The 23,615-nt window shown below is 31.6% G+C and overlaps 1 protein-coding gene and 1 long non-coding RNA gene across 2 annotated transcripts; both read left to right on the top strand.

Annotated features, from left to right (window-relative positions):
- The first annotated feature begins 3,704 nt into the window (after window positions 1-3,704).
- On the top strand, window positions 3,705-8,276 carry LOC107899361 (probable LRR receptor-like serine/threonine-protein kinase At2g23950). Its single transcript, XM_016825053.2, has 11 exons — window positions 3,705-4,198; window positions 4,295-4,427; window positions 4,536-4,607; window positions 4,688-4,831; window positions 4,961-5,032; window positions 5,128-5,187; window positions 5,267-5,367; window positions 5,458-5,589; window positions 5,677-6,021; window positions 6,614-6,993; window positions 7,232-8,276. Exons 1-11 carry the CDS (start codon window positions 4,114-4,116, stop codon window positions 7,628-7,630), a joined length of 1,923 nt encoding a protein of 640 aa, XP_016680542.1. The 5' UTR covers window positions 3,705-4,113; the 3' UTR covers window positions 7,631-8,276.
- A 2,677-nt stretch (window positions 8,277-10,953) lies between these two features.
- Window positions 10,954-13,857, top strand: LOC121216164 (uncharacterized). Its single transcript, XR_005912196.1, has 2 exons — window positions 10,954-11,301; window positions 13,303-13,857. It is a non-coding gene; the product is annotated as an uncharacterized lncRNA (long non-coding RNA).
- The last annotated feature ends 9,758 nt before the right edge of the window (window positions 13,858-23,615 follow it).

Below are 23,615 nucleotides of genomic sequence, written 5' to 3'. Positions count from 1 at the left end.
GAACATGCAGAAAGATAAAAGAAGAAGAAGAAAGATAAAAAAAAAAGAGAATTGTATTTTTTATCTTTTATTTAACAATACAAGAAGCCTATCTTTTACATAGAACACTTTACTATTTATAGGGATCTATGATCAATAGGTAACTATAGCAATGGGTGTAACTATAACAGTTAATAGTTAATTGAGCTAATTTGACTAATCACTTGATTATGACTTATAACCTTATTAGAATTAAATAAAATACAAAATATATATGGAAAAATAAGTTTAGAAGAATTTTCATGATTATGGGACAAAATTCAACATTTCATTGTAAATTATAGATGAATTAAAGAGAATATTGTAAATTAATATATTATGAAAAAAACACTTTCAATCATTAAATAAATATTAATACATATAATATTATTAATTGATATGATACATATATTGGATCGATTTGAAATTTTATATATATGTTAAGTACAATTATATCAATAAATTCAGTGGTTAGATCGTTAAAATATTGGTTTGAATATTTAATTTTATAGCAGTGTAAGTGGATCCCTCTCGATTTAAAATTATTCAATTCATTTTTTCCATAGATTAAATATTAAGTTGATTTTAAATAATTTATCCTTCTATTACAAATATTTATGTAATTGAAATATTTTGTTTTTGCAATCAGTTGAACAATATTAAAATGAGTCAATAGTTACTTGATAAACTTAAAATATATTTTACAAAAATATTAATAATATTTAAATTAAATTCATATATAATAAATAGCCTATAAAATAGTATAATATTTAAATTATAAATATTAATATTAATATAAATAAAAATATCATTTTTATTGTTTTAATCTTAAAACTATTAATATAATGTATTCTAAAGTATTTAATATTTTTAAAAATAATTTATAATATATAAAAAGTTATACAATTACCATACATAATCAACCCAACCCATGCATTACACACAGCAAGAAACTAAGAAAAAAATCCTTCTTTTTGATAAATATCATATTCAAAATAAGGTAATGAGTTCTCTGTGTGACAAGTGTCACTACTAGTTGATTGACACTTCGTGAAACACATTGATTAAAGATAATAAATAAATTACGAAATGATACCTATAAATTGAATGAGATTTAAATTAGTCCTTATTTTTGAGCTGTAAGTTGTTTTTCATCTCTACATACTAAGATAATCGTAATTTTTACAATATTTACTTTCTCTCTTATTAAGCCAGCGATCCTTAAAAATTATTAAGTATAATTTTTTTAAATACAATTAATTCGTGTACTTAATTAAAAGAAAAATTGCTTTTCAATTATTTTTTTATAAATAAAACAAAAGATTAGATAGAAACATTCATAATTGAGTTATCCGAAGAAAATGCTTCTTTCAAAATTTCCTTAATCTCCATCAGGATTCCTCAAACATATGTAATATTTCATCACTTGATAGAACCATTTTTGCTAAAGCATCTGCTATCCAATTAGCCTCTTTAGGAACAAAACGCAAAAACCATTTTCTTTCAGAGGTTAGGATTTGTTGAATTCTCTTTATTATCGTGCGTTCTAATTAGTATACATAATAATATTGGCAAAATGTCTAAATATTAAAATAAAAATAACTTTTCAGATCATTACACATGGTAATAACTTATTATTATTTTCAAGACATGTTTTTATAAATTCTAATCTTGGGCTCTTTTGTTCATTTGGAAGAATATTAGTAATTAATTCATCTTTATTTTAAATAATTTATATATACTTTTATATAATACAAAATATCATAATTCTATTTATTATTATTGTTCCAATATTAATATTATTAAAATGTTAAGAAGTTCAATTGATACATTGTAGGGATAACAAAACTAGTTTCTATTCAAACCAAATTAACCCACAATGCTAAATTAGTTCACCATTGAATTTAATCCATATGGTTGAATTAGGTTTTTTATGAAAATTAAATTATCAACGGTTAATTAATCATATTAACAATAAATATTATAGACACCTAATATATATTAACTGAATAGACTGATCTAATGGATCAAATAAGGTAATGTAATATATTCGATAATATATTAAATAATTTTATGTTTCGATAATATAATCTGACATTTCATGAACCAAATACACTATAATAATATTTTATATCTAAATTTACTTATATTCATAATGATTCACTTATGAATTAGTATGATTAATGGGACAAATTTTAGCTGCAAAAATACTAATAATGTTAATGTTAATCTCAAATTTTTGAATTAAAAAATATAATTTTAAATGTTTTTTACAAAACTAAATCTCAAATTTCTTTCAAAGAGTAAATCTAAGACTATTTAAATTGCCTATATAATTAATTAAGCTCATTCCATAAGTTTTTATCATTGGATTTCATTTCTATTAATATCAAGAGTTTAATTAATTTGATGTTATCCATCAATCAAATCTTAAATTAATTGTGAAATTACTAAAAATTCATTTATTTTATAAAACAAGAAATACTATTTTGATAAATTTAAAAAAATGCATTCGAAACCATGAGATTTGAATCCCAAATATAATGATTCTTTTAATGTCTATTTTTGTGATTATCCTTCCCAATAATACTGTTTTTAAGATTTTAACTTGCGTCTCTCTTTAAAAATGTAATATACCCTTTATTGATAAAACATTATTTGACAATCAAACACAAAATCAAATATCATGATTTCACTATTTTAACCAAAATTATATTATATTTTATTTGTAAATTTAATATATTAATATAATTTAGTTTTAAATTAAATGTTTAATGTAATAATAACACAACCAAATTCCTTTTGTTCGTTTTGCGACTTAACCCTTGTGGCAGCATTGAGAAACACCTATCGGGTTTCAATTATTTAGGGTGAGTTTGGATGGACGATTGGGTGCGGTGCGGTGCATTTAGCTTACTTTTTATCTCATGCTACAGTATCTAATCTCACCATCACTGCTGTTTTTACACTAATAACAAGTAAACACACCGCCCATCCAAACTCACCTTAATATAAACTTTAAATTTCCTAAAATATATATATTTTAAAAGAATTGGAAAATTGGTTCTTATTTTAGTTTTTCAATAAATGTTCTTCTTCTTAGGGAAAACAATGAAGCTTGCAGGCATATTTCATGTCATATTTCACATCCAATAAAAAGTAAAACATACTCTACATGTCATAATATAAATATACTAAAAGAAACGTAGGGTATAATGATGAGTCGGTTAGGAGGTTGTAGCTACACCAAACATAGCCTGTGCCACTCAAATCTCTGCCATTAAAAATAAAATAAAAAACCCACTCAAATCACAACAATATCAAATATCAACAAATATTTTAATTTTAGTTTTTTTAATTTTTAATTTTATGTTTTTAAATTATTAAAAATATTTTAAATTTTTCAAAAACTAATTAATTACTGACCTGTTATATGGACGTTACATCAGTAAAATTAAGACATTAACATTTTTTAAAATAAAAATGAAAATAATTTAAAAAAAAATAAATTATTATGCGAAAATGTTTTAACTGTATATAATAAAGTAAATCATATAGACTGAGTTATCAACCTAATACGGATACATAACCTACTCCATTTTTGTTTCCCTCCCTTTATTTCTTCTTTTATGTTTTGGTTGTGAAATAAATAAGAGAAAAAGTGAATCAAACTATTTTTTTTAAAAAAGAGGTTGCATACTGAGGCAGTGGAGTCCAGTAAGTACAAAATTTACAGTACTCACGTCTCTCTCAATTTCTGCACACTCTCTTCCTGACACCCGTATCACCCACCTGATTTTTTCTGTTTCAGTTTTTATTTTATTTTGTTTTATAGGAACAAAAAGGAAAATGGAGAGTCTTTTGGACTTTTACTTTGTTTATTTGTTTATATACAAAATTAAAGTATTGTTTCTTTCAAAAGTTGTGTTTGTGGACTGAGAAAAAGGGAGGGACTCTGTTATGAACCCAAGAAAGGAAGCTTGGCAGCACAGAGTGACAAGGTTTTCTTTTTCTTTTTGTGTGTTTTGGTTTGAGACCCAAAATATAAAACCAGAGAAAATGTTCATCTTTAACTAGTATTACTATTATTGAGTCATGAAAATGAGTCTTTCTCTTCTTCTCTTCTTCTTCCTTTCTTCTGCTACTGTTTCTTTTTCATATGAGCCTCGTAACCATGAAGGTAAGGAACATGTTTTAAAGTAATTTTTGTCCTTTTTTTCTTTCATATGGGGTTTGATATTTTCTCTTTTTTTTTTGTTTCCTGGTGGGATTGTAGTGGAAGCATTGATAAGTATAAGGAGAGAATTGAATGATCCACATGGGGTGTTAAATAACTGGGATGAAGACTCTGTCGATCCCTGCAGCTGGGCAATGATCACTTGTTCTTCTGAAAACCTTGTTATTGGCCTGTTAGTCTCTCTCTCTCTCTTTTCTGCTTGCTTGTTTCGAAAGCATCGTACAAGTAAGCTAAAATGTTTTTGCTGTTTCATCATTTTAACGGGCTTTTTTTTTCTCAGGGGAGCACCAAGTCAGTCCTTATCAGGAACTTTGTCCGGGACGATAGGAAATCTCACCAATCTTCGCCAAGTGTAAGAAGACATGACATTTTTAAGCAATGTTTAAGTTTGCGTTTTGTTTTATGTTGTAAATTGCTGGTGTGATTTTGAAGGTTGCTGCAAAACAATAACATATCTGGTAAAATCCCACCCGAGCTTGGAACTCTTCCCAAACTGCAGACTTTGGATCTATCCAACAACCGTTTTTCCAATGAAATTCCTGCGTCATTTGGACAGTTAAATAGTTTGCAATACCTGTAAGTTCCTTTTCAATTACTTGTTTCCTGTTTATATGCTAAGGATAGTAGAGTTGAAAGGAAGGAAAACAGAAGTTTATATGTTTTTGTATTTGAACTTCTGTTTGTTTTGGCCTGTAACGAGAGCAGGAGGCTGAACAATAATAGCTTGTCTGGGCCTTTTCCTGCATCTTTAGCAAAAATCCCTCAACTTGCTTTCTTGTGAGTGTGAATTTCTTTCTTTTCCCATCTCTTTCTCTAACATGTTTACCTGAACCCTGCTTTTGATTTTCAGAATCTGATAATTGGTGTTTCAGGGACTTCTCCTATAACAATCTCAGTGGACCTGTACCCAAGTTCCCTGCTAGAACTTTCAAGTATGATTTATTTGCTATAGCTCTCTGATCAATTATTATAATTTAGTTTTAATTTTGCCTATTGGTACGTGTATTGTAGCATTGTGGGAAATCCATTGATTTGTGGAAGCAGTTCAACTGAAGTTTGCTCTGGATCTGTCAATGCTGATCCCTTTTCATTTTCCCTGGGTTCATCAAATGGTATCAAACCCTCCTTGTAACTCTCCACAGCTCTTTATCCTTTCCTTATCAATTGTTTATGTATGTTTCTTTTTTTGCCTCATCAATCAGCGGAACAAAAATCCAACAAGTTAGCTATTGCACTTGGAATCAGCCTCAGTTTTGCCACTCTCATACTCCTCTCATTAGCCCTACTTTGGCACAGAAACAAACGAAAAAGGCTAACGATTCTGAATATTAGTGGTTGGTGACAACTAACAAACTAAATGTCGAAGTTTTCTTTTATATGTTTATTTAATATGATTTAATGTTGTCACACGTATATTGCAGACAAACAAGAAGAAGGCCTCATAAGCCTAGGTAACCTGAGAAACTTCACTTTCAGGGAACTCCAGTTTGCTACAGATAACTTCAGCTCCAAGAACATTCTAGGCACCGGAGGTTTTGGCAATGTCTACAAGGGAAAGTTAGGAGATGATACTCTTGTGGCAGTGAAGCGGCTAAAAGACTTGACGGGAAGTTTTGGGGAATCACAATTCAGGACTGAGTTGGAGATGATCAGCTTGGCAGTTCACCGCAATCTGCTTCGTTTAATTGGATATTGTGCTACTTCTAATGAGAGACTTCTTGTTTACCCTTACATGTCTAATGGCAGTGTGGCATCCAGGCTCAGAGGTTGGTCCTAGCTTTACTTTGCTAAAACTTCTTTCATTCAATTCTTATGCTGGACAATTTGATTACCTATTTTGTTTGTCGAATAACTGCACAATCTGATTATTATGACCCAGTCTGTGGATCCCGTCCATGTTTGGAGTAATTATTCCTTTTCTAATAATAATTATTTACTGTTCAAAATAGTTTCTAGCTGACAATAGTCTTCATTGTATGTTGGCCTAACTCTTGTAGGAATTCATTTTTACAATCTGCCTTCATAAGCTATTACTGTATTTCATTTCTTTTCAGTGGGGCTGAATATGAAACGATAAATACCGAGAGGGAGGACCCATTATCTGCATCATCTAATTCCTATTTTTTATAAATGTTTACCAAGTTAGCTTTTTCAGGTTTTATGACTACTATAGTTCTTGGTTTACAGACTACAACAGATTAGTAGAATAGGTTATAGTCTAAGACTGGACATGACAAGCTATTATATTGTCCCCTCGCCAAAAATCCAAACAAGTCTCAAGCATAATGTAGTATTAAAATTGAAAATGATTCTTGACTGTAATTTAGCATACCTTGTAAATTGAGTTGGGTTTGGCAGGAAAACCAGCTCTAGACTGGAATACGAGGAAGAGGATTGCAATTGGAGCTGCGAGGGGACTTCTTTATTTACATGAGCAATGTGATCCAAAAATAATCCACAGAGATGTGAAGGCAGCTAATGTTCTTCTGGATGATTATTGTGAAGCCATCGTTGGTGACTTTGGCCTTGCAAAGCTCCTTGATCATGCTGATTCCCATGTCACCACTGCTGTCCGTGGCACTGTTGGGCACATTGCACCAGAGTACCTTTCAACTGGCCAGTCTTCAGAGAAAACTGATGCGTTTGGGTTTGGAATTCTCTTGATAGAGCTCATAACAGGAATGAGGGCTCTTGAGTTCGGAAAAACAGTTAGCCAGAAAGGAGCAATGCTTGAGTGGGTTAGTTTACTCGGAAACTATAGTAATCTTAAACTCTTGCTTCCTATTAGTATTAACTCGGTTGTTTTGCATGATCACCAATTTCATAGGTATACTAGATTTTCAAAGAAACCCGGTATTGATCAGTGGATTTCTATCTAAATGCATTTGACTACATTACCTTTTCATGCTAATTTTTGAAGCATAAAAAGAGAGAGATGAAGTAAGCTGATGAACATTTGGAATATTGTTGTTACAGGTGAAGAAAATACAAAAAGAGAAGAAAGAGGAAGTATTGGTGGACAGAGAGCTAGGGAACAACTATGACAGGATTGAAGTGGGGGAGATACTCCAAGTGGCTTTGCTATGCACTCAGTACCTTCCAGCCCACCGCCCAAAAATGTCCGAGGTGGTCCGGATGCTTGAAGGCGATGGGCTTGCTGAGAAATGGGCAGCATCTCATGATCATAGCAATTCCACCATGAACCACTTTCCTAACAACTTCAGTAACAAAAGTAAGGCGCCCCCTACCACTGGATCAAAACATGATGAAAAAAGTTATGATGAATCAAGCAACAAGTTGGGCACAGGAATGGATGATGATGATGATGAACATTCTTTGGATTCCTATGCCATGGAACTCTCTGGTCCAAGATAACAAGAAGGGAAAAAGAGGTGAAAGTGAAATATATAGAGAGGATGAATTCTTTATTAAATTCTTTAATCCACCCAAGTTTGAAGAGGAAGAAATAGGTGTAGTGGCAATGTTATGCTTAAAAACTTTGATGGTAAAGATTATATATTTTCTGGGATTGTAATGTAAATAGCCTTTACCATGTTTTATTTTACTTGTTTTTGGCATTGAATCTTAACTTATTCTGCCAAATAGGGGGTGTAGATAAGGGGATAAGACCACTACAGGTAAAAACAGCATCAGATGCCTCTGCTCCCAAGTCTGGGCCAGGGATAGGGACAGGGACAGGCTCAAACTCAGTGAGTTTGACGGTTGACTTTTTTTTCCTTTGGAGAAAAAATAATGAAAGGAAAATTGGCATTATTGGTATTTGAGATATTATTTTGGCCTTGTCTGTGAAAGTGAAAGGATAATTGTCAAAGGTGAGTGAGAGGATGCGGTGGGGATGTCTTTGCAGTGTCTTCTTGCGCTTGTTGTTTGCCCTTTGCTTTTTCTCCCGTTTTGGTACTTCAAAGTTGAATGTTGGTTAAATTAACCAACTTTGTTATTAGCTCCTTTACTTTGTAAAAGATTTTTATTTTATATTTATTTGATCAGATTTAGTCTTTTACTTTCCCGATTATGATTACTTTCCCGATTATGATTAAACCGTAGTAGTTAAATTGAATTCATATTTTTAAATGGATCATCCAAATATTTATATTTTTAGATTTTTGAAATTTTAATATTGATTTAAATGATAATCATTAATTTATTAATTAGATTTTTAGTGAGTATTAACACTAATAGAAGAATTTAACCTCTAATGTTAGTCCGCAATGCTTCTCAACTAAAACTTAAAACTTGCTTGGAGATTCTGGCATATGATTTTTTTTTATTTGGATTTTAAACCTTATTTTAAGTTAGAAATTTTAAAATTTTAAAATTATTAAGGTTTTGAAATATATGAGTAATATTAATACTATATTTTTTAATGACTTTAGTTTTACTTGAATCAAAATGAATAAATAATGAAAATTAGTGAATCAAATTCTTAAGTTCTTTAATATATTATTCGAGTAATATTTGAATTATAATTCTTTAGGCTTAAATATATTAGAGGTCTCTATACCATTTTAAAATTTAAAATTTAATCTCTGTACTCTTTTATTTAAAAATCTTGGTCGTTTTACTTAATTCCGTAGTTAGAGTTATTAATGTGACAATTATAAGCAAAAGGAAAAATAAAGTTTTTAGCTTGCAACATTCATAATTTTTGTTAATTTGGTCATTTCTCTTTAAAAATACATAAAAAAAAGTTAAAACTTTTAAAAGTTCATAAAAACTTTTTAATAATTTTTCTAATTTTGCAAATAATTTGTGATTTTGTTGAAAAAGCAACAGACAGCTTCAAAGAGGTGAGAAAATTTAAAGGCAAAAGCTGAAAAGAAAGAGCTTTGCCCACATGAATCTTTGACTCTCCCACAAAACAATTGTCACAGTTTTTTATTTTGATATTTTTTACATTGTTGGAGGATATATATATATATATATTATTTCGTGCTATGCATGCGTTTGTTGCATATATCTATTAGAATATATTTATTTATTAATTAAAAATAATTTTTAAGAGAAATAAAATGATTAAAAATAAAATTCATATATAATGATAGAGTTTTTAGTATTCATGCATGATATTATAATGATAGTAAAAATCATCTATGATATTGCACATTTATACATGATGTAAAAATCATATATGATATTGTGTATATATAATTTGAATGCAACATTTTAGTAGGTTATTTCCAAACCAATACCTCCTTTTTTAATGGACGAGTAACTTTCGTAATGGTATGTAATTGGAGAGAGCTCAACCACGATACTATAGTGGAATAACTTTGTGACAAAATGATTTTTATAATTAATAGGCGAAAAGTTGAAACTTAATTATAAATCATTTGAGCCCTAATCACATATGTCCAATCGATCTCTTCGCTACCTCGTTGAAATAAAAATTGAATTGCATGATAAATCAATTGAACAGAAATGATAATATTAGAGAAATATGTTACATTCGAAAATGAATGTGGTTTCTCATGTAGTATGGAAATGACTTGAAAATTAATTTAAGTTTTTTAAATTATTATTTAATTAATTAAAATTCGAAAATGGAAATAAATTTATTGGTCATTGTGAATCCATTTAATAGAGAAATTAAATATATTTTCTCATGGATCCTTTTATAGCAAAGCTGTCATGATTTTAAAGAAATTAGAATTAGATTGAGAAAATTATTTAATTGGAAAATTAAATAATATCTATTTTGGGAAATAAAAAACATGTATTAGGTTGGATTAAATTATAAAATGTTTAGTTAAAAATTTATGAAGCACATATAATTAGATTCAATACAAGAGAGGCCCGAATCTCCATCAAAATCCATATGAGGGGAAATACAACCTATTAGCCCCTCTCTTTCTTAGTTCAACTAAGTGATTGTTTTTCTATTAAATAGGCATTAAATGCATTCTACTAATTCAACTAGGTTTTCTCTCTATAAATAGATGACACATGTTAGACTAAAAATACAAGAAGTTATACACAACTTTTGAGATATTATTATTCTACCCGAAAATAGTTAGAATTTATTTCTAAGTATAAATTATATTTTTCGAAAATAACAATTCTATCGATTTCTATAAGAGAGAGATTTACTTTCTTATTGAAAATAAGAAAATTATTTATAGTTCTGTGTTTGATTCGAAATTGTTTGAGCCCACACTTGAAGCAGTTTGTAGTACGAGAGTAGTGGAGAATGTTGTTTGGTTGGAAGTCAGGAACGACTAGGACTCGTCTAGTCCAAAACACAAGTACTATTTCAGGGAATTTTTTTTTTTGCTATAAATCTAAAAATCAACTCAATTTTTAAATTTTTTCGAACTGAATTTTTTTTCAACATATAGTTCTAACATAGGTATCTCATTGGTCCTGGTAGGGTTGCTTAACAACCTTTACCGATCTAACTTTGGATACTCCATCAACCTTCCTACGAACAACACTGCATTAATCGACGAAGAACCAAATTGATAAAAAATTGTAAATAATAAAAGTTAAAAAAATTATTTTAGCTTTTATATAACAATTACATCAACATTTCTAACAGCTAAACTGACGGAGAGACTAAATTTAAAAAAAAAAAACCTAATGTCTCAAAATTAAAATATAAAAATTAAATTTTAAATTTAAAAAAATTTAAACTTACGACAAAGCAAAAAAGAAGAATTTGCTTGTGTAGTAGACTAAGGCTTCCTTTGGATGCAACTGGTTCTCAGTGCGTTGATTTTTTTAGGCTAAAAAAAATTGCAACTGAAATGTTAGTAAACGCAAGGCTGTTTGGAAAGCATTCTTCAGTACGTTGAAAATATATTTCACCTCACCAGAGGTTTAATTCCAGACTGGAGCCTTTTGCTCCAGGAAAAATTTAGCAACTTCAGTTGCTTTTTCTTTTCTTCTTTTACCCATATATTCTTCAGTTGCATTCTTCAGCCTTTTCTGATGTTTGGTTACCCTTCTTCTCTCCTTTCCCCTTCCCCTTCCCCTTGGGTTGCAAATCAGTTTGGTCAAGGACCTCTTCCGGTTCCTCCTTCATCCAGGTAAGGCTCCTTCTCCTTCTTCCGTTCTTCATCTTCTCTTCTCAGCATATTCTGTTTTGTTTCCTCTCTTTTTCTCTTTCTCATGCAAATCTACCATGAATTCTTCGCTGGGTCTTGGCTTAAGGCAATGGTCGTTCTTTGATTTCTAACATTTTTATTTTAATGAATTATGCTGATTGTCATCAAATTGAGACAAAGTGTAGTAGCCGATGAAGATTACAGATTATCTATTGGGTTTTCAGTCATTAACTTGGAATTGTGGATTATGCTGTTTTAATGAATTAGCCGATGAATTATGTTGTTTTTGTTGGATTTTCAGTCATTAACTTGGAATTGCGGCCCGCATTGTACATCTGACGGCATGCATTATGATGGAGCTATCTATGAAGCTGCTGTTCAGATTATGCTAAATACATTGCTTATTGAATCTCATCAAACTCTTTGATTACTCTTAAATCCTGTTCTTAGCTGTTTTTTCATTATACCTATTATTTTACAACAACCTTGAGAAAGAAAGAAGAGGCTTGATTCTTGCCAGTATTTTCCCTTGATTTGGATTAACACACAAGTATGCTTTTTTTGTATGACAATTTTTTTTACATGTTTGGAAACCAAATATTCATTTGTTTGTATACTATAGCTTCATCACACTTTGATTGATTCAAATCTAAATTTTTGTGAACAAATATTGTTGTACAATATTAGTTGCATCTTCTAGTGTCTTTCTTTTTTTGCAATATATAACTACAATTGAGTATAGATTAAAAATCGAGTCTATAGCTGTGTACATTTATTTGAAGAAGCAATTTGATTGTCAAGAGTTGTTCTAAGTACTTAGGGGCAATATAAATAAGAAAGATAGGAGAGATTGATGGAGATGTTAACTATAAGATTAAAGGTGGAGACTTGTGACAAAAAGAGCCCTGCTTTGCTATAGGACAGTTCTAAGAGACATGCTTTGCTATACGGTAGGGAATGTTGGGGTAACAAGAAGCAATATATACAAACACTAGTCTAGCCGTGACACAAATGTTAAGATAGATGTAAGACTAAGGATGTAGTTAGATATGATGAAATTCATCTCAAAGTTGAGTAAGGTGATAGAAAACCATTTATATTGGTTTGATGAATAAAAGAATTGAACTGGTGTTGACTGAAATAAGGCTAAATGCTCCTCGATAGCAAAGTAGTACCATGAGAAAATGAACCCTGTGGAGAGTGAAATAGAACATAAAGCCATATGCTCGGAGCCCAGGGCTCTGACCACGTGCCTGTTGAAGAAATTATGATGCTAGTAATGTAACATCTATCCATACGGCAAACTTAAAGTAAAGCATGGCCTGCATTAGGGGTTTGAAAATGGCGGAGAAGAAAATTTGAAAGATGAGAGGGAATACATAAGCTCTGTTCATGCATCTTTGTTTTGTTGACGTGTTGATTCAAAGAAAATAGTGTAAATCTAGTTCGACTATGTATATAAGTTGTTCATTTATTTGATATGTTAACTGGAAGGAAGTTGTGTAAATCTAGTTGAAAGGTTCTACTTTTCCAGAAAAATACCTGCTTCATTCCTTCTTCCTATTTCTTTTTGCTTAATCTGCATGCATATAACTCTGTTTGCATCAAATCACAACCCCATCGTCTGTCCAATTCATATTATCAATCTATGCTTATATGCCTAAGATGCAATTTGCAAAAAATAAAAGCATTGGCTTGTTGAACTAAGGTGCAATATGCATATATGTGTGTGTTTGATAATGAAGTCTAAAGAGTAGTCCAATTTATCCGCAAAACATGCAAAATTTTCTTTTTCTTTTGTCGGTCAAAATGCATGATTTCCTTATAGTCTCATGTTTATTGTTGAATGCTCAAATATTGAGAAGTGTATAGTTTGATATTATCCCTTTATTTGGGTTCGAGGCCCACTGGTGTCGAAGTGTTGCTTCATTAGCTTGTGAAGTTCAGAGCTGCAGACTTTATACAACATTTTCCCTTGTACAGGTTCATTGTTCACCAAGAAGTGTTTTTGGGGTAGAGAATTTTCTTGATGATGATAATAGCAAGCCATACACTTATCAGAAAGGAAAAAAGTTGAAGAATCCAAACAAGCATGTCTCATTTAAACAACGGGCCGAAGCCTACATGGAACCATTTACACTCGATGTCTTCATCTCGAAGCGGTTTGTTTCCACTTCTGTCACACATAGGGTGACATGTAAGCAAGTTGCAGTCGCGGGCACAAACTCGAAAGACATTAAAGCAGTACTGAGATCCAGATCAGACATTCCGGCTTGCTTGGTAATCGGGCGGATATTAGCTGAGAGAGCGAGAGAAGTCGATGTGTATACAGCTTCTTATACTCTCAGGGAGAGGGACAAATTCGAAGGCAAAATCAGAGCTGTGGTTCAATCCCTCATTGATAATGGAATTGATATTAAAGTTTATCTTGATTGAATGATTTGAATTTAGTTATTGATTTTTACACTCTTTAGCCAAACCTTTTGAAAGATTTTTTGTGTTATTTAATTAAGCTTGTGAATATGCTTGACTGATGTATTTCTCTCTCATTCCTATTTACATTTTGATTTTATACCTTCAAATGAGATGCTTGAAATTGCAAATTGTGTGGGTTTATGCTTGGAAATAAGCTTGAATTCTTAATGCTTGATTCTAGTAGCTTCTAAGCTTAATCAATTTTTCTTATTTTCAACTGAATAGGTGGTATAAATTAAAATATAAAAATTTATGGTATTTTGAATTTTAATCTTAATATAAAAATATAAAACAGTTTGAAAATAATATTTATTATTTTATAAAATATTGGATATTTGGTTAAGGTATATATATTCTCAAAGAAAATAAGAAACACATCTATTGATTAAACTTTGCTTAGTTGACGTGGATTTTTAATTCGTTAACACAGATTTATATTCGATATTTTTGTAAGCGCAATACACATAAAAGGTATTTTTGTAAGAGCAATACAAATAAATATAATTGTAATAATTTTTAATCATTTATTAATTTTGTAATTGTTAAATAATTTTAAAAACTTCTATTATATATCATTTTTAATCTAATGTCCTTAAAAGTCATTTTCTATTTTCACCTTACCGCTACAGCTGCGTTTGAATCCAAACACACACTCCACCACTGTTTCTAATCTCACTGCTACAGTATCCAATCTCACCGCTACAGTACCTAATCTCACCACCACCGCTGTTTTTAACCTCACCGGAGCTAAACACACCGCCCATCCAAACTAAGCCTAAAACAAAAATTTTCTATTACGTGATGATGTTGAATAGCTATTCTTAACTGATGAATAACCCATTCAATGAACTAAACTATTGCATAACCAATTCATGCCAATCAAACATGTTGTTAATGTTTCAAAATTAAGGTATAGGGATAAAATTTAAATTTCAAGAGTACAAGGACCTCTAAACATATTTAAACCTATTTATTATTATAAGTTGAGGAAAATTAATAGTTTATATGTCATACATTATCATTTTTTTATCATTTTAGTCAAATTTATTCTTAAATAATAACATATAACATGTTTTAATAACTAAAAACATACTTTTTCCCTTTTTTTTTCTCCCTGTCACTTTGATTAAAAATTTGAATTTTTTTTCCTTATTACTATTTCTTATTTCCAAATTATATATTGGAGAAAAGAGATAAATTAATTTACTAGAAAAATGTATTGAATCAATATAATAAAATACTATAAGCTTCAACTCTTGTTTAAAATAATTTCCAAGGCAATTGTCCATAGATTGCAAATGATCATGCCACATTGTATTGATGTGGTGCAAAGTGCATTTTTACCGAGGAGATTGATTATGATAATGTAATAGTGGCTTTCGAATTGCTGTATTCTTTCAAGAAGAGAAAGGGTGGACGGAGAAGGTCTTTTATGTTGAAGCTGAATATGAGTAAGACGTTTGATAGAGTTGAGTGGCATTTGATTGAGGAGGTAATGCTTAATATGGGTTTTGGTGAGACATGGGTCAAGTTGGTAATGCGATGTGTAAAGTTCGTCAAATATTCAGTGGTTCTGAATGGGACACCAAGCGGGCAAATCTCCCCTTCTAGAGGACTTGGGCAAGGTGACTTGTTGAGCCCTTTCTTATTTCTTTTTTGTAGTGTGGGTTTATCAGCTCGATTATGATTAGCTTGTCAAGAAGGTTTGGTGAAATGAGTGAAAACGAGTCGTTCAAGACCTATAATATCGATTTTTTTTTGCCGATGATAGCTTAATTTTTAGGGATGCATCTTTAGAAAGGGCAACATACGTGAAAAATGTTTTGAAAGAATATGAGAGTTGTTATGGGCAATTGATTAATTTGAATAAATCTCTTGTTTATTTTAGTTCGAATGTTACTGAAGGAAATCAACAACTAAGAGAAAGGTAGTTAAGTGTGAGGAGATCTATGGATTCTAAGAAGTATTTAGGGTTGCCTATAGTAGTGGGTTGAAACAGAAAGTTAGCTTTCTGAAACATTATGGATTGAATTTGAGGAAAAATAAATGGATGGTGTAATTGATGGTTATTGCAATGAAGGAAGGTGATTTTTATCAAATTAGTGTTGCAAGTGATCCCCACATATGCCATGTCCTATTTTTTATTGCCAAATTCTTTTTGTGAGGAAATAGAAGTTGTATTTTGTTGTTATTGGTGGAAAAATCATAGTTGAATCGAGGTATTCATTGGTGTTCATGGGAGAGGTTATGTAATCTGAAGGAGGGTAGGGAATTGAGCTTTTGGAAACTAACAAAGTTTAATGTATCACTTTTGGCCAAGTAAGGGTAGCGGTTGATTTGTAATGCTACTTCATGAGTAGCACCTGTTTTGAAAGAAAAATATTATGCAAGTAGTGAATTTTTAAAATCGGAGTTCAGGAGTCAACCTTCGGCTATATGGAAAAGCATTTGGGCAGTAAAGGGGCTTTTGTTGAAGGGGAGTAGCTGGCAAGTTGGTGATGGAAAATCAATTCCAGTTTGGGGTGTAGCCTGGTTGCCTGGAGACAGACCTTACAATTAGTTCACCACAAGTTAATGAGATAAATTTTGTGGCTGATCTGATTAATAAGCAGAGTAGGAAATGGAAAGAGAGTGTAGTCAATATCACCTTTAGTGAACAGGTGATAACTCTTGAAAAGAGTTATATTTTATGCCTTTGGACCTAGTTAATTTCTTGTACTTAAGTACATCTAGTTGCATTTTAAGACATTTCATTAGTATTTTTAACATTGCATTAGAACTTGAGCTGCGTTTAAATATTAGGTGCTTTTAATTGCTCGTGGAGGGGTTATGTTTTGTGGTATTGACAGGTGTAGGATGAGGAATAAAAAATAAAGGAGTGAAGTTTTACTAGGGCAAAAGGGTGGTCAGATTACCAGCTAGTATGCATATTAGTTTCAACCCAACTCTACTTATACATGATAAATCTACCTAGAAAAGAGGAGAAGATAAATCTTGGGGCTGATGGAATTATCCTGAAGAAAAAAAGAAGAAAAAAAGTAATTTAACACGAAGCAAAGGAGGAAACCCTAGACTACGAAATTGTGGGTAGAGATCCTAGACTATGAAATAACTATTTAATATCTTTAGCTATTAGAACTCAACTTTTGCACTTTACCCAATTTAGTCCTTTTATCAAATTAAGCATGTAAACAGTAAAGTTTCTTAACGAAATTTTTATACGATATTTATATCATGCTGTAGACAATAAAATAATAATAAAATAAATTTTTTAACTTCAGATTTGTGGTTCCAAAACCACTATTTGGATTTTACTAAAAACGGGCTGTTACATAGATGCCGTTTCGATTATGTAATGCCTCGACAAATTTTCAGCATTGTATGATGGCTATAATGATGGCTATATTTTTGGATATGGTGGAGAAATTCCTTGAAGTTTTCATGGATGATTTCTCTGTATTTGGCAACGATTTTGAAGATTTTTTGAAAAATTTGAAATTGGTTCTATGCCACTGCGAAGAAACAAATCTTGTCTTGAACTGAGAAAAATGTCATTTCATGGTTCCTGAAGGAATTGTCTTAGTGCATAGAATATCACAGCGAGGAATTGAAGCAAACAAAGCAAAGATTGAAGCAATAGAGAAATTGCCACCTACCACCAGCGTCAAAGGTGTTAGAAGTTTGCTAGGTCATGTAGGATTTTATTGAAGATTCATTAAGTGTAACACCCCTTACCCGAGACCGTTGCCAGATTCGAGCACGAGGAGTTATCTGACTTAACTTACTAGTTCGGAGCATAAAAATTTGCTTTTAAAATTAATTCACTCACGTTTATTCAATATGTCCCTAAAAAGAACCCTCGAGGCCCTAAAACATGCAATTGAAATGGTTCGGGTCCAAATCGGGAACATTAAAAAATTTTCGAATACTTAAACAAATCAAAATAATTTATTTCACTATTCACAATAAAACTATCCATTTGCGTAACAGTCACTAATTTAATTAAAACTCTAGTTACGAAACTCAAAATTTAGATCCGTAAATTTTATTTGAAACTAGAATCATATATATTCTTACCATAAAATTTCCATAATTTTTTGTTTAGCAAAATAGTACATTTTATTCTTTGAAGTCTCCCCTGTTTCACTACTCAACAGTTCTGACCCCTCTGCACTAAAAATCAATTATCTCATGGTACAGAATTTGGATAATGTTCTTATTTGTTTCTTTTGAAAATACACTCTCTAAGAAATCTATAAATATAAATTATAACTCATAATTATTTCTATACAAGTTTTAATGATTTTCTAAAGTTAGAATAGGGGACTTCAAAAACCATTCTGACCCTGTCTCACTAAAATTTAAATATCTCATAATATAAAATTCTTTTGCCTACACCGTTTCTTTCATGTGAAAATAGAGTCGATAAGATTAAATTCTATATCTCATTCACTCTTTAATTCCATTTCTACTATCCTTGGTGATTTTTCAAAATCACATCAATGCTGCTGTCCAAAAACCGTTCCATTGCAATTTTTTACTCTTTTATAATTTCTTCGTATTAACTATCATTTAGGCATACATAACACCAAAACATGTTCTTAAATAGCCATTTAAATAGCTAATCATTATTGAGTATTTCCATACTATTCATTAGCCATATCATAAGGACACACACAAAATGACTAAGTCCCTATACATGCCATTACTTAAAACGTTTCGATTTACATAATACCGAGATGATCTGTTGATAGTGTGAAACGATCTCCGACATCCTTACGATCCCTGAATTGGCTTGGTGATACTATAAAAAAAGAAGGAAAATAAAGGGAGTAAGCGTAAACCTTAGAAGTTTACAAGCAAATAAATAACAACATTTATCATAAATAATTATACTCATAAATTATCATCAAATATCATGATCTTTACTTTCTTCTTTACTTACTCTCTTACTTGTTTACTTACTTGCTTACTCAAATAACTCATGATTCTAACTTACTCCTCCCTTGCTGAAATTTCTTTCTCAACTGATAACCGAGATATTCTTAACCCTTATAACTCACCTGAATCTATTTATTATGCTTTTACCTGAACTTTCATGTAACATAGTCTATCTACTAGCCCGTTGAACCACTTGGAATACTAAGGATACTCGGGTCTCCTGTCTGATAATAACATGCCAAAGCCATGTCCCAGACATGGTCTTACATGGGATGTTTCCTGTACTACCAATGCCATATCCTAGATATGGTCTTACGTGAGAGTTCTCATATCGGTGCCCATGCCATGTCCCAGACATGGTCTTACGGGGGACCTCTCATCTCGGAGCCAACGCCATGTCCCAGACATGATCTTATGTGGGACCTCTCATAACCTCAATAATTCCAATGCCATGTCCCAAACATGGTCTTACATGGGATCTCATTCCCTTAATGTCATGACATTTGTATCCGATACATTCCTAATGTTTCAACGGGACTTTTTAACACTAATTCTCTATCATCTCATACTTGAGTCAACATTAAATAATTTCATGAAAGAAGTACATAATTTTTGGAAAATAACAACATTAATAATAATTATTGAAATATTGTATTTATTTACCGTAAGCTTACCTCGGTACATAATACGATCAAATCTAGCAACTTAGTCCTCAACCTTTTTCTTTCCCAGGTCTAACTCTAGATTTCGTTCCTCTTGATCTATAATAGAAAATTTATCTTATTTAATACTCACATTCATCAAAATAGTCCTTGACTCGAACTTTGGCAAAATTATGATTTTGCCCCTAAACTTTTGCATATTTACACTTTTGCTCCAAAACTCAAAAATTAAACTTCATCCCTTATTCTTATGTTTTATGATATGCTGAACATCTTTCCATTCTATGGCAACATCAAATTCCCACTCTAACATTTACTTATGAACATTAGGCATTTTTACCGATTATGTTGTTTTACTCGTTTTCACTTAAAATAGCCTAGAAAAAGTTGTTTAACATAATTTCACACTTGATGTTCTACTATAAAACATTAAAATAAACACATTTCACCCATGGGTATTTTTCCAAATATGAACCCTAACATGAAGTAATGGTAGAATAAGCTAAACCGAGCTACGAGGATCTCAAAAATGTAAAGTACATTAAAAATGGGGCAAAGATAGACTTACTATGAAGCTTGGAAGCTTGAACAAAACCCTAGCCATCGCTTCTATGACATATTCGGCCATATGGAGAAGATGGACAAGAAATTTGGCATTTATTTTGTCTTTTAGTCCATTTAATTACCAATTTACCAAAATGCCCCTAACTTAAAAATATCCTATTTCACTTTTCTCATGTCCATTTTTGTCCACAATTTAACCAATGGTCTAATTACCATTTAAGGACCTCCAATTTAAAATTTCATAACAATTGGACACCTCTAGCTTCAAGAACTCAAGTTTTGCACTTTTTACAATTTTATCCTTTTGACTAAATTGAGTGCCCAAACGTCGAAATTTTTGAACGAAATTTTCACGAAATCATTCCGTGAAATTGTAGACCATAAAAAATATAATAAAAATAAATTTTTCTTCGTCAGATTTGTGGTCCCAAAACCATTGTTCCGACTAGGCCCTATTTCGGGATGTTACATTAAGGATTTCTTGAAGATATCTAAATCCTTATGTACATTGCTGGAGCAAAATATATCCCTTGATTTTCATGAACACTGCCTAGGTGCTTTTGAAGAATTAAAGAAAAGACCGGTAGCAACACCAATTGTAGTAGCTCCATAATGGACTTTGTCGTTTGAACTCATGTGTAATGGCAATAATTATGCCATGGGAGTAGTGTTGGGGCAGAGGAGAGGCAAAATACTATGTGCAATATATTATGCTAGCAAAACTCTGACAGATGCACAACTTAATTATACCACCACGAAAAAAGAGCTGTTAGCTATGGTGTACGCATTCAATAAATTCTGTCCTTATCTAGTAGGTGCCAAAGTCACAGTTTACATAGATCACTCGGCTATTAAGTACTTGGTGCATAAGAAAGATGCCAAGTCGAGATTGATTAGGTAGGTATTGTTACTACAAGAGTTTGGTTTGGAAATTCGAGACCAAAAGGGGATTGAAAACCAAGTGGTTGATCATTTGTCAATGATAGAATCGAGTAATGTAGATGTCAATGATAACTTTATTAAAGAAGATTTTCCAGACGAACAATTTTTATTTGCCAATGCATTATCCTGGTACACTGATATAGTGAATTTCTTGGTGAGTGGTGTGATACCGCCTGATTTAAACACCTACAAAAGGCGAAAATTTCTTCATGATACTAAGCACTATTATTGGGATGAACCCTTCTTATTTAAACATTGTGTTGATCAAATCATTTGGAAGTGTGTCCCTAGCGACGAAATACACAATATTTTAGAGTATTGTCATTCAACTCCTTATGGAGGATATTTTGGAGGAATGAAAACCACAACTAAAGTGCTTCAGTCAGGATTCTATTGGCCAAGTTTGTTTAAATATGCTCACGAATATTGCCAATCGTGTGACCGTTGTCAGAGAGTGGGGAATCTATTTAGGAGACATGAAATGTCGCTGCAAAGTATACTGAAGGTTGAGTTATTTGATGTATGAGGAATAGACTTTATAGGTACATTTTCACCATCAGTGGGCAACGTTTACATACTTTTGGTGGTAGATTACGTTTCTAAATGGGTAGAATCGGTAGCCTTAGCCACTAATAACGCTAAGTCAGTACTGAAGTTCCTACATAAGAACATCTTTACAAGATTTGGTACACCTAGGGCCATTATCAGTGATTAAGGATCCCATTTTGATTGTAAACTAGTGGCCAATACCTTACGCAGGTATGGGGTGAATCATAAGATTGTTACAACATATCATCCCCAGATGAATGGACAAGCTGAGATTTCTAATAGAGAAATTAAACAAATTTTGGAAAAAAAAATGGTGAATCCATCTCCTAAGGATTGGGCCACCAGATTTGATGAAGCTTTTTGGGCCTATCGGATTGCGTTTAAAAAACCATTAGGGATGTCACCTTTTAAACTTGTTTATGGGAAACCATGTCACTTACCTATTGATCTTGAGCATAAAACATTTTAGGCTATCAAAATGTTGAACAGGGACTGGGCTGCTGCTGGAAATAAAAGGTTGTTAGAGTTAAATGGAATAAAAGAGTTTCGGGTGCAAGCATATGAAAATGATAGACTATACAAGGAAAAGACCAAGCGATGGCACGATAACAGAATTATGCCAAGGTAATTTGAACCAGGACAGCAGGTATTACCGTTTAATTCTAGACTCAAATTGTTCCCTGGTAAATTGAAATCTCGCTGGTCAAGTCCTTTTGAAGTAGTTTAGGTATTCTCACACGGAGTTGTTGATATCAAAGACATGAAAATGGGTGTTACTTTCAAAGTGAATGGACAATGCTTGAAGCACTACTGGGTGCTAATGTGGAGCATGACAAGCAGAGCATTGACCTTTGAAATGCTTGAGTTAGAAATTTTGGATTTTATTTTATTTATTTTCTTTACTTTAAATTTATTTTTTTATTTTTTTATTTATTTCTGTTCGTTGGTTATGTGCTAAATTTTTTATTTCATTTCTTCTTTTTATACATTAGTGCAACTTTTCAAAGGCAGGATAAAAGACCAAACTCCTATACCACCATCTCCACCAGCCTCTGTGACTACACAAGATCATGCAATTAATCAGTTGATCGATGATCTCATGGAAATTGATAAGGAAGGCAAAGATGTAAAGCCCTTAAAAAGGAAGATGAGGTCTAATGTCAGTGCCCGCAAGTCCACACAAAGAACTGGATAGAGTATCTACAATACATCCCAAGCCAAATAAGTTTTTTTATGATCATGCATTTGATTTCATTTTTCCATGATATTTGTCTATCCCTCGCATAATTTTTGTTGGATGCACATGCATTGAGGACAATGCATCCCTTAGGTTTGGGGGTGTATTGTGCATTTAGGTTGCACTTAAATAATATGAATGTTTTGCCACTACACTGTAACCACCGAAGTACTGTTGGTCTATAAGAAGTACATTTTATGCTTATGATGTTTGATGATGAGTTTATATTTTTTGATACACCTAAAACATGTGACAGTGGATTGGATGAATTTAGCTTAGGATAAATGCTTGAAAATTAATTCCTAAAGATAGGATGTCTTATACTTAGTTTTTTTTGGGATATAGTAGGTATCTTTTAATACACTTAGGGATTTTTAAAGCCAAGCATTAGTTATATTGCCATAGCATTATTTAATAAAGGATAGTAAGCACACCACTGTTTAGAATTGCCAAGTAGGTCAACATAACTTTGTTTGCTCCATCGTGTTGTTGATTAGAAAGGTGAGTCTAAGTAATAGTGTGTTTCATGAAAATAAAATTAGGGGCATTCCGCTGTAGCAAAAAGGATTGAGTAGCTAAGAAGGTAGTTGTATGCTCCATCCATCTTTTTAGTCAAAATTTTGAGCTTCATGGGTGACTTTCGATTTAAATTGTGACATGATTGAGTACTTGGCAATTTTGTGTATGTTCCATTGTGATTGTCAAGTCAAAGAATTTCGTGACATGCTAAATCCCTTAATAATAATAACAACATGTTTTAATTAAAAAAAGAAGAAAGAAAAAAAACCATAAAAATAATTAATATATTTTGAGTAGAACTTATGTTTAGGTAATAAATGACCTAAGTAAATTAGAAGATGATTGCTATAGGCCAAAAGAAGAAAATACATGAGTACTAAGGAGATTCTGTGTTTAGGTAAAAAATT

Source organism: Gossypium hirsutum, chromosome D04, assembly GCF_007990345.1.
Source record: "Gossypium hirsutum isolate 1008001.06 chromosome D04, Gossypium_hirsutum_v2.1, whole genome shotgun sequence".
NCBI lineage: Eukaryota > Viridiplantae > Streptophyta > Magnoliopsida > Malvales > Malvaceae > Gossypium > Gossypium hirsutum.
This window is presented reverse-complemented; position numbering and strand designations above follow the sequence as displayed.

Excerpts from the sequence above, each read along its gene's own strand:
- LOC107899361 (XM_016825053.2), top strand. The coding sequence starts at position 4,114 with ATGAAAATGAGTCTTTCTCTTCTTCTCTTCTTCTTCCTTTCTTCTGCT. Across the intron at positions 4,199-4,294 it reads TGAGCCTCGTAACCATGAAG|TGGAAGCATTGATAAGTATA; the intron begins GTAAGGAACATG and ends GTGGGATTGTAG. Across the intron at positions 4,832-4,960 it reads TTAAATAGTTTGCAATACCT|GAGGCTGAACAATAATAGCT; the intron begins GTAAGTTCCTTT and ends TAACGAGAGCAG.